The 12,599-nt window shown below is 34.2% G+C and overlaps 1 protein-coding gene across 2 annotated transcripts; it reads right to left on the bottom strand.

The window, feature by feature from the left end:
- Positions 1 to 177: 177 nt before the first annotated feature.
- LOC104245380 (RHOMBOID-like protein 13) lies at positions 178 to 1,841 on the bottom strand. Of its 2 annotated transcripts, none has more exons than XM_009800977.2 (2): positions 1,738 to 1,841; positions 178 to 1,513 (listed from the first exon to the last, which is right to left on the bottom strand). In XM_009800977.2, exon 2 carries the CDS (start codon positions 1,312 to 1,314, stop codon positions 499 to 501), a length of 816 nt encoding a protein of 271 aa, XP_009799279.1. In that variant the 5' UTR covers positions 1,315 to 1,513; positions 1,738 to 1,841; the 3' UTR covers positions 178 to 498. The 2 variants fall into 2 exon arrangements, with proteins under 2 accessions (XP_009799279.1, XP_070006107.1); XM_070150006.1 differs by having other exon boundaries at positions 178 to 1,518; positions 1,738 to 1,806.
- Positions 1,842 to 12,599: the final 10,758 nt, after the last annotated feature.

Genomic DNA, 12,599 nt, shown 5'->3' with positions numbered 1-12,599 from the left:
TCAGATACGTGTGCGGCAACATTTTAGAGAGTCCGCGCAATATTGGCATTGACAATATAAGCAAAATCCATGAATCTACTCTGACTGTCTGACATAAAATAAGCATTGTAATGGACAGAAATTGACAGCAGTAAATGTAATTGTTCATTACGTAGCCTAAAAAACAGACAACTGAAGTTCTTTTGAGATTTGCAGATGTCATCCTGCTAAATCATTTAACAAATAGTTGGGATACATGCATGGATGGAACACAATGCTAAAGCACCTAAACACAAAAATTCAGTGTTAAGTGGAATATTATGGTGCATCTATAAATATGTTAATAACAGCCACACTTACACATGACAGTGGTTACCTAAACAAACGAGTGTTTCGAGAATCAATGAACATATTGTCGTGTAAATGACAATTGTTGAGATTACTGGGCAGGTAAACCAGTCATCCTTCAAAATCGCAATACTAGTAAATACATTGTAATCCTCAAGTAACCAGTGAAAGCTATACAAGATTGGCGCCAGTATCTGCTAATGTACTCATCTGTAAAGTTCTACCATTTCCAGCTGCAAGAAACCTTACAGAAGGCAAAGAGGGATCGGTGACAGGTTCAATCTCAAGAAAGTTCAAATCAAATGTAGCAGACTTTTTCAAACTGAAAACAAACACAACCACAGTCCATCCCAGCAGTGTAACCGCCCAGTAATTGTTCATCCCATGTATCAGACCCCAACCAACAGCATAACCAACAATAATTCCCGATAAATGCCCAAGAAAACTCGCTTGAGGAACAATAATAGAAGTAAATATGAGTGACTCAAATGGCGCAAAACTGATGGGAAGTGAAAGAAAACCAAAAAGATTCAGTTTTGACGATGGTTGCTTGACTGAAAGAATCGTCATCCACCCAAACACCACACAAGAATATCCAACAGCAGTAACTCTCCGAAAATACTCAAGCTTAAATTTCTGAATCAAAATATGGTACATTGCCACGACAAGCATGCCCGAAAGAAGAACCAAAACCAATGTATAATGAAGATAATACTCTACTCCAAGACCTATATGTCCCAATTGTTCAACAACTCCAAGACTCCAAAGTGCACTCATATTAAAAACAAGATGAAGCACACTAATATGCGAAAACGCTGATGTTATTATCCTCCAATGATGACCTTCCATAGCAGTTTCATAACTCATACCAACATGTGAATAACCAATATTTGATTTCTGAATATAGAACCAAATTGCACTGCATATTCCAATTACACAACTCGTTGCTGGCTTTTCCAATATCTCATAAAATAGTGGTTTCCCCATTTTGAAGAAACCTGGGCTACTCACAATTTCTTCCTCAACTTTATTGCTAAAATGCTTACGAGGACACAACTATCTCCTGTTTATTTCTCTTTCTTTTTCCTTCTGGGGAAATGTAATTATCAAATTCAATACTAAATCCACAGATAAATTGAATCTTGAAGCAGAATAGAGAAACCCCAAATCAGAAGAATCAAGAATCCTGCACTAGGGCTAAGTCTGATGAGTGAAATCATATAAAGACATAAATCTACAAACCCAACTTCAAAATTTCTTCATTGCAATCTTATTCAGATCCAATATAGTAACTAAGATTCAAGAAATCATCGTACAAAGATCAATCGAGCTATCAATTTTCAATAAAAATTGAGAATTTAATGGTAGCCCAAAATCTAAACAAGGAAAATTAAATTACGTAATACTTACAGGTTTGTCTCGATGAAATGTTGCTATGAAAATCAATATATTTTAGAGAGAGGGGTTTCAGTTGTTTTTTTGTGGAGTCTAGGCTCCTCTAGAGTGACATAAGCAAATTGAAAAAAATAAGAATAGTCGTCCCTCACTTTTTAAAACTTTTAATTTTGGATTTCTTGATCCCAAATTAATTGATTTATATTATGTTAGGCCAAGTTTCTAAAATCAGTTTATTTTAATAAGTATTTTTTCTTAAAAGTGCTTTTTTCCGAAGTACTTCTAGTAAGAAACAGTTTGTGTTTGGTTAACTAACTTGAAAAGCACTTTTGAGCAGCAATTATTGTTTGGTCAAGCTTTTAAAAAGTGCTTTCTACGTATATTTTTTTCAAAAGTATTTTTTAGGAGAAGCTATTTTTTTCTACTTCTCCAAAACTGCTTCTGCTTCTACTTAAAAATACTTTTTTTTAAAAGTTTGATCAAACGCTTTAACTTTAAAATATTAAAAAAGTACTTTTAAGTTTGAAAAAACTTGGCTAAACAGACTATTAACATTCTCACACACCAACAATTAGTAATGTGAGAGCTTCTTTGTTTAAAATGTAAAATGTGATTCCAAAGGTGTATTTGGTATGAAATGAAAATATTTAAAATAAATAATTTTTTTATTTATTTTCTAATTTTTTATATTGATTAAATAAAAGCAATTAACATTAATAAAGTATAGTAAAAAGAATACTTCCAGAAGATCTCAAAAAACACAATAGACTTGGCTAAATTTGCTTCATAAAAAGTAAACTCTATATTTTGTCCAAAAGAGGTTTCCACAATCATGTTATTTTACATTGAAAATTTTTAGCCTACACATTTTGGACCTTTCTTTCTTTCCTTTTCTTTGTTTTGAAAGTTGGTATATTATTGATTATAGTTGGACCTAGGAGTGGCAAACGGACGGGTCGGGTCGGATATGGTTCGGGTTGAAAATGAGTAATGAAAAACGAATCAATTATCCGACCCGACCCATATATAATACGGATAAAAAACGGGTTAACCAGCGGATAATACGGGTTACCCATATTATCCATGACTTCTTGTATATGATCACTTTTGGGAGAATTCTTAGTCTCTCTAACTTGAGGAACCCCCAATTTGAGGCTTTATAAATGTAAAAGTAAGACCCATTATCCATTTTCTAAATGGATAATATGGTTCTTATCCATAGTTGACCCATATTTAAAAAGTTCATTATCCAACCCATTTTTTAGTGGATAATATGAGTGGTTAACTGTTTTCTTTGAACCATTTTACCACCCCCAGTTTGACCTATTATTAAATTTTGCTGCATCACTACAAGGAAAGTGGGTGTATCCTTATGGAAATCAAATTAATTTCTAATTTCCTCAATCTATCATAAATAAAGTACTTGTCATTCTTCTCAAACTTATTTCAGATTGCACTTACCTTTTATTGTGATTCTCAGAACTATATATAGCAAGAAATGTGATGGGTACTTATACAAGTTATAACTTATCAACTATTTGTTGCACACTTTTCAGTTTCATTATGGCTACGAGGAAGGCATCCATCACTTTGTTCTCCATGATTTGTTTAATGCTTATTACAATAGGTATCTATTTCTCCCTCTTTTACTTTCTCATCAAATGAAAATTCTAATTTTATAGTATATGTTTGTACGCCTAAATAAGAAATTGAATTCTTAACATAAAAGTATTTCATAATACAAATTAATTTAATTTTTGGAGTTTCAAGTATATAATTAATATAGCAAGTCCAAAATAGTTTGGGATTTGAGACACTGCAACTTATCATATTTTTTCTAAATCGGCCTATAAAGTTGTATTATTGTCTAGTAACACTTGTTTTACACAAATTTTACTACTTTTGTATTTTTCTACTTAAACATAAATTTTTTAATACTTTATAACAAAAATTTAATTAATATTTGTTTATAGACATGCAGAGTGTGGAAGCTTCAGCCTTGTTTGGTGAACCATGCACAACATTTAGGGATTGCTTTAATTCTTGCGGTCATGGCGCAATCCCCTTTTGCCAGAATGGACATTGCAGTTGCGATAAGCAGGAGGAGGCTATTAGCATTTCTCCAACGGGAGCTATTAGAAAACTTTTACAAAATAATTAAAGACTCTGTAATTATACACAGGAATAATTGGTTTATTGAAATTTTCTTTAGTTACTGAAAATAATAAAGTGTGACGACCCGGCCGGTCGTCTTAAGAATTAACGCCCCGATCCTCTATTAACTGTTTTTCCCGTGTTTATTTCTGCTATTTTGATTTGCGGGATGTTCGGTTTTGAGTTTCAGAGAGTTTTGGGACACTTAGTCCCTAAATGAGAGCTTAAGTGTTGGAAAATTGACCATAGTCAGAACAGTGTGAAGACGGCCTCAGAATGAAAATTCGATGGTTCGGTTAGCTCCGTTAAGTGATTTCGGGCTTAGGGGCGTGTTCGGATTGTGAGATATTGATCCGAGGGTCGGCATGAAATTCCGAAAGTTGGAGTAGCTCTGTAGTGTTTAATGTGACGTGTGTGCAAAATTTCAAGTCATTCGGACGAGATTTGATAGACTTTTTGATCGAAAGCGTATTTTTAGAGTTTTTGGAATTCTTAGGCTTGAATCAGATGAAAAATAGGTGTTTTGATGTTGTTTTGAGCGTTTCGAAGGTTGGAGCAAGTTTGAATGAAGTTATGGGAGATGTTGGTAGGTTTGGTTGAGGTCCCGGGGGCCTCGGATGTGTTTCGGATGCCCAACGGGTCATTTTTGGAACTTAGAAAATTGTAGAAAATGCTGCAGCAGTCAGTTCTGGTTTCCTTCTTCGCGTTCGCAAGTGGGGTCCCGCGTTCGTGAAGAGGAGCTTGGGCTGGCAAGGAATTTGTGCTTCGCGTTCACGAAATGTCTCCCGCATTCGCGAAGCTGGAAGTTCTATACCTACGCGTTCGCGATGGCTTTCCCGCGTTCGCGTAGGAGGAGGAAGTTCTGAATCGCGTTCGTGTCCCGTGCATCGCGTTCGTGATGAAGAAATCTGGTTCCAAGTGTAATTGTGCTTCGCGAACGCGAGGGGCCTTCCGCGTTCGCGAAGAAGGAATTAGCTGGGCAGAATGTTTAAGTTCAAAATCGAGGGTTTAGCCATTTTTGTGAAAACTAGAGCTTGGAAGCTCGGATTTGAGCGAGGTTTTGAGGTATTTTCAGAGATATTAATTGGGTAACAATTCCTTACTTCTTTTTGCTTGTAACCCATTAATCTAAACATGAATTCATCATTTAATTTCGGATTGGAGATGAAAATTGGGAAAACGTTTTTAGACCTAGAATTCGACTTTTGATTGGGAATTTGACCTTAGATTTGGATAATTTTGGTATGCATAAACTCGTAAGAGTATTAGGATTCTGAAAATATAAATTTTACCCGATTCCGAGACGTGGGCCCGAGGGGCGTTTTGGTCATGTTACCTAATTTCGCGTATTAGCTTAGAGTTTCTTTGTAGAATCAGTTACTTGAAGTGTTATTTACATTATGAAATTAAATTGATAGATTTGGGCCATTTGGAGTCGAGTACTCGTGGCAAGAACGTGGTTTCGAGTTGATTTTGAGCCGGTTCGAGGTAAGTGGCTTGCCTAACCTTGTGTGGGGGACCTTGCCCTTAGGATTTGGTATTACTGTTCGTTGAAATGCCTTCTACGTGAGGTGACGAGTGCGTACTTGTGCTAATTATTGAAAATCCGGTTTTCATTAAGTAATTACTAGTATGTTTCTTTTCCTGTTCATATTACTTGCATTTAAAACCTATTGTTAGCTTAGGAAAACATGTCTAAGTGTTTTAATTGCCTTATTTGCTGAAACTGCTTTACCTGAATTCCGTGCAGCATGCTAGGCTAGAATTACTTGTTTGCCTCGATATGAAATTGACATTTCTGAATATTTTCCTGATGCTGCTGTATAATCATATTTGGGACTACGGATGTGGGATTCCGGTAGATCCCCCCTTGTCTGTTTAATTGGGACTACGGATGTGGAATTCCGGTAGATCCCCCTTGTCTGTTTATTTGGGACTACGGATATGAGATTTCGGTAGATCCCCCTTGTCTGTTTAATTGGGACTACGGATGTGGGATTCCGTAAATCCCCCTGCACAGTTATATGGAACTATCAGACTGCACCCGGTAGATTTTCCCAGTATTGAGTATTTATATTTGGGACTACGGATCGAGATTCCGGTAGATCCCCGCGCACTAGTAGTTGGACTACGGGACGAGATCCTGGGAGATCCTTCGGATACATATGATGGACTACGGACGGTATCCCGGGAGATCCACTGGATAGATGTAATTGGGACTACAGGATGGTATCCTGGAAGGTACCCCGATTGTTATCTCTGTGTTGAGTTGTATTTCCTTTCCGTGATTATTTTGTCTCTGTTCTAGTTGTTGTTGTTCTTGCTATTCTATGTTATTTCTTACTGTTGCACTTAATTATACTGTCTTATTATACATTGTTATACCTTATATTTTATTTAACCTTAGTAGGGCCCTGACTTTCCTCGTCACTACCCGACCGAGGTTAGGCTTGGCACTTACTGAGTACCGCTGTGGTGTACTCATGCCCCTTCTACGCATGTTTTTCATGTGCAGATCCAGGTACTTTCACTCTGTCTTATCATCCTTGAGGCGAGACGCTTCTGTAGAGACTTCGAGGTATATCTGCCGCGTCCGCAGACCGAGGAGTCCCTTTCTATCTTTCTGTAATAGTATAGCCCTTCAGTATTCCCTTTTTGGTTAGACATTTCTGGAGTTAGAGCTTCTTATGTATCTCTTAGCTTGTGATTCATGGGTTTTCGGGTTTTGGAAAAATGTATTGGTTAAGAGTTAATATTGTGTATGCCGAGCGACACTTTTAAACGCTGTTTTATTACTCTATTTCTGTTTTAAATTATTTTCTTCCGCAAATTTGGTTTATCTTTCGCATTTTAGGCTTACCTAGTCGTAAAGACTAGGTGCCGTCACGATGATTCACGGAGGGCGAACCGGGGTCGTGACATAAAGACTCCAAATAATGATTGAAAATTTTATCCATTTTTTCGTGTATTTTAATCGCATGAAGACAAGTTACTTCTTTTATTCTTTTTTGTTTTGTATGGCACGACTTAACTTCTTACATATATCCCAGTTCATAAACTTATGCTTTTGATTCTAGGTATAGAAAGTGAAAATCTGATACAATAATCCAAAAAACTAAAGTAAAAGGTGATTGAATTTGTGGATAACTTTAAAAATGAGGGTGAAAATTATGAAGATTTCTCTTCAAGTTCAATTTGTGGATAGAAAAGATTTCTCTTCAATTTTAAATTTTTCGTATCTTTCCAAGGGTTATATATTGACCTCCTATATTGATCAAAGACTAATTCTTCGTTGGTGTTTGCGATTATGTTGGCTTGAGCCGAGGTTTATCAAAAATAATCTTTTTATATGCACAAGGTAAAAATAATTTTGGAATTTCATTGGGTTTATTATTTTGTTGCGGCTCTTAACGGAGAATTTGGCGGCGAGTTTGTAGTCTTCTTAAACCTATTCAAAGTTTCAAACTCCCGGATTAATTGCATGAAAAAATGCAAAAATCTTGATTTAAGCATGTGACACAAGGCACTTCTTGAACCACCTCTGTCACTAAACTTGTAGCTTTCTTTATATCAAATTAAAGAGATATATTTTAAGAATTATATTTTTTTTCTATTTACACTGCATAATTTTTTCGATGGAGGAGATTCAGTCAAATCCCGTATTACATGTAGCTTTATCCCTTGTGGTGCCTCTTGATTGGTAAAAGTTGAGAACACTATGAACATATTGGTTCTTCAAAAGAAGGGAAAGAGCTAAGGATAAGGCCAGCACTTGTTATAGGCGAAAATAGTAGCCGAGGACAAAATACGCACACTATTTTCACATCGTTAAAGAACAAAAGAAAAAACGGAAAAGGGCCAAATATATCCTTCTACTTTTAAATATTATTTACCTGTACCCCTCGTTATACTATTGGACTATCTATACCCCTACCATCATACTATTGGGTTATCTATACCCTTACCGTCATACTTTGAAACAAAAATACCCCTATTTTGAATGGAGTGCCACGTGGCAATACCAGATTAAAACGACTCAATTTTTTTTTTACCCGACCCGTTTTTAAAAAAAGCCACAACCCGACCCCTATTTTCATTTTTTTCCAGTTTTTTTTAAAAAGCGAAAATATTTTGTTAAAAAACAAAAAAAATATTTTTTTCTGTTTTTACAAATTTGTTTTTCCAGTTTTTACAAAACAAAATTCTTTTAAAAAATTGAAAAAATGATTTTTTTTTTCAATTTTTACAAAAAAAAATTCAGTTTATACAAATTTGTTTTTCAGTTTTTACAAAAAGAAAATCTTTAAAAAAACTGAAAAAAAACATTTTTCAAAAACGAAAATATTTTATTGAAAATATTTTTTTCAGTTTTTAAAAAACGAAAATATTTTGTTAAAAACGGATTTTTTTTCTTTCAGTTTTTACAAATATGTTTTTACAGCTTTTACAAAAAAAAAAATATTTTGTTAAAAAACGATTTTTTTTCAGATTTTACAATTTGTTTTGCAAAATCTTTTCAGTATCTACTCAGTTTAAAAAAATGAAAATATTTTGCAATTTATTTTTAAGTTTTACAAAAAGAAAATTCTTTAAAAAAATTGAAAAATGAAAATATGGTTCGGGTTGTGGGTTTTTTGTAAAACGGGTTGGGTATGGTGCTGCCACGTGACACTCCATCCAAAAAGGGGTATTTTTGTTTCAAAGTATGACGGTAGGGGTATGGATAACCCAATAGTATAACGAAGGGTATAGATAAACAATATTTGAAAGTAAAAGGGTATATTTGGCCCTTTTCCGAAGAAAAAATGCTATTAGAATTCCACAATATATTTAGGGGCTATTTTGAGTGTACGCCTAAACTTAAAGGACTATTTTAAGCCTTTTCTCTACCATTTCTCAAAAAATCTAACAATCATCAAAAGCGCCAAAGACATGAAATTTAGTTCGTGAAATTTTACTAATCAAGTTTCTTTCATTATTGAGGAACCAATGGATAGTAATTCGAAGCTTGCTTAAAATTTGCATCCAGTTAGAGGTTCAGCTAACTGAGAGTATTACAAGCGCAAAACACAATACGAAAATTAATGCTCGCAAGCTAAAGATAATATAGCTAAATTATCATCTCCATAAGTATTGAATTTAAACCGTGTTCGAATAATCTTTAGTTAATTACTATCCGAAAAAATTAACACTTGATTGAATGATTACCAACTACGATTAACTACTAAAAATTAAGCAATTAACAATATCACGGAAGACAATAGTTGAGCAACAAAGAAATATCAATGAGAGAAATAAGGGTAATTGACTAGACAAGTGCAAGACAATTGACTCAGGATCCAATTCTTGAATTAGGTCACTTTATAATACTGTTGATTCTCACGAATTCAACATTAGATTATACTTGAAGTTGATGTTCCTCTTTCGATTAAATGTTAATTACAATAATTAATCCAATTGATGCACGGTGAACAATTGCAACAAATAAAATGATGGTTTTAATCTAAAGGGTAACTTCTCGCGAATATTCCCTATTTTTTAGTTCGATTAATAATTCAAGAGGCACTTTCGATTATCTAGTTGAATCACGAATTTAAACTAGAGCATAAGATGTAAAGAAATTCAATATAAAGCTCCTCTTCCGATTAAGCAAAATAATAAATAACTTCATAATACGATTTAAAGCTCCATCAATTAATTCAAACAATTCTCAAAAATCGAATCCCTAATAAAGTTATCAATACACTATATCTGTAAACACCCTAAGAAAAATTATTCCATTGCAGGAAAATTTCATCTCAATAAGGTTTAAAAACATAAAAATAATTTAATGCTAATGATTCGATACAAACTCTCGTACGTATTGCACCAATTGTTGATTGAAATCTTGATGAATTCTTGTGTCTTCTTGCCTTAGATGCTTCTCAAATCTTTTGTAGATCAAAGATCCCTTCAAAAACGTATTTTTGGTGTATTTATATCGTGTTGAAGTGGGTCCAGACGAAACTATCCTTTTCAAGCCGAAACAGAAAACACTCTAGGAAAAATGCACAGTCACGCTTGTGGGGATTATCAGAGAGCATGTCAATCGACTGTCAGACACAATTTACACCCCATGCGACGCTGTAGTGTTTCTTTCTCATAGTAATTTTTTCCCTACTTTTTGACATCCACACTTGGTCCTCACCTCCAAATGCGATCTCGGCTTAATTTTTTGGGCTTTTACTCATACTTCAAAGCTCCAAATTGTTCAATTTAGCTCCAAGTTATCTTTTTTACTCGGAATCACTTTTTACAAGGCATAAAACACATAATAAGTACAATTTACTATTATTTAAGCTCAAACACACGTAAAATACAATAATTAAAATACAAAGTACGCCTAAACATGGGTTTCTAGTCTACCTCAAGTATCAACTGTAATATATATGATTCAAAGTATGTTAACTCAAGCCCAGCACGTTACTCTATCTTTCTAGAATTATTTTGAGTGGAAAATTCGGAAACTGCAAAAGCAATGTAAAAAAATTGTATAAAATAATGTATATATTGATTAACCAAAAACAATTAAGATTAAAAATTGTATTCTGAAACTATTATCGTGAAAATAAAAAGTCAAAAACACTTCTAGAAGTTCTCAAAAATACAATAGACTTGGTTGAATTATTTCCACAAAAGGAAACTCATATATTTTGTCCAAAAGAGATTTTCACAATCATGTAATCCGTCTCATTTTTACATTGAAAATTCATTAATCTATAATGTTGGGCTTTTAGTTCAAAAATTGAGGTGAATGAAAAATGGAGGGAAAAATAAAATTTTGATTTTCCCTCCTTTACAAAGGAACATTGTTCCATATCGGAGGAGGAAAACTTATTTGTTGAGTATATATATATATATAATTACACTTCTTTTAGTTCTTAAAGAGTTGAGAAGAAGGCAAGCGTTGCGCCGTCATCGTTGCTCGCTTGGCTTCAGATTTGATCAAATGATTTGATTGATTGATTAATTTTTGGACCAAATTTATTTGTTAAATATTAATATTTAATCCAAATCGGCCGTTTCTGTAACGGTAATTTAAGTTTCCCTCGGATTTATTTTCCGTTTTATTTTGTGTAAATAGCCGTTTTACGCGAACAATCATCTGGAAGAGTTGCACCTCTTTGTTTGAACTCAACCTGTTGATTATAAATACCAGGCCATTCCCTCAATTTTTTCTAACGAAAATTCTGGAATCTCTTCCGTTTTCTTACAAAACAAACAAAGTAAGTGTGATTGTTGCCACTGATAGTAGGCCAGGAACTCACATTTTTAGCTATATTTTACACTCTAATTACTACACTTTGATTGTATTTGAGCCTAGTTGTTATTACTGTATACTTATTACATGTGTTATGTTGTGTAGGATGTAATTTTGAATAAAGAAAATAAGTCGGAATCACATTCGGAGGTCAGGGACCAAGTCTGAGTGGCAAAAAGTGAGAAAAAAAGATTACTCTGAGAAAAATACACTACCGCACCGTACCATGCACCACAGGGCGCGGGTCGCTAGTGCAAGATTCTTGCAGAGTGTAAATAGACGGGATCCTCAAGCGCACCATGTGGGGAGACGCGCCATGTGCCACGCATGTGCAAATTTTACAGAGTATTTCTCCTACTTAGGCTTGGAAATGATTGTTTTGTCCGAGCCTATTCCTACATGGTATAAATACATCAAAAATACGATTTTTAGAGGACTTTTGACCTTTGAAGCTTTGGGAGAGCATTGGAGACTCCAAGACACAAAATTTCATCATCTTTCTATCAATTCAGTACGGGAGTTTGGATTGTAACTTTAGATTGATGCTTTGTCACTTTTTAATTATATTTGTGATGATTTCCTCCATAATTATGGTGTAGTTTACCTTAGGGTTTGACATGATTTGGTGACTTGGTTGTTATTTATGGATTTGATTACTGTTTAATTGCTTGAATTTATTGGAGGAGCTTTAGTAGAGTTGTGATTTTATTCTTTGAGTGTTTAATCGAAAGAGGAACATCTTATTGGATATCATTGCAGCGTAGGACTTAGTTTATTTTGGTAATTCTTGGAAGTAATCGAGACAGTTTTTAAAGTTACCGTTTAAATTAAGATTGAGAAGTATTAGCGAGAAGTTTCTCTTAGATCAGTCCTACCAATAGATTCTTGCAAGTTTCCCGCACCTCACATTAGTTTATTTGAAAGATTTAGATTTAATCGAGAGAGGAGTCTCAACCGAAAGTATAAGCTAATAACATATTGAATTCGTGAGAATCGATAGAACCCCAAGAGTGAAAATATCATATCCAGAATAACAATGTTGTACCTATCATGTCAAAACTCTTATTTCTCACATTGATAAGAAACCAACTATGCTAATCTCTAGTTCTTTGCAGTCAATTGTCAATTGCTTTACGTTAGTAGTTAATCGTAGTTCTTAATCATTCCAAATCAAGTTTTGATCATCCTGAATAACAGTTAAACTAAAAATTACTAGAGCATTGTTTAAATCTAATCCCTATGGAGACGATAATTTAACTATGCTATCTTTAGCTAGCAAGCATCAATTTCATGTTGTGTTTTGCGTTTGCCAAATTTTGGCGCCGTTGCCGGGGATTGTCAATCAATAGTGTTAAAAATAGTTTTTGGTGCTAATTCAGGAACCTATTTTATTTTATTCTTCACGGGTTTTCTCTTTTGTGTG

Source organism: Nicotiana sylvestris, chromosome 6 (assembly GCF_000393655.2).
Source record: "Nicotiana sylvestris chromosome 6, ASM39365v2, whole genome shotgun sequence".
Classification (NCBI taxonomy): domain Eukaryota; kingdom Viridiplantae; phylum Streptophyta; class Magnoliopsida; order Solanales; family Solanaceae; genus Nicotiana; species Nicotiana sylvestris.
The sequence above is the reverse complement of the archived record's forward strand: the minus strand, read 5'-3'. Positions and strand labels throughout refer to the sequence as shown.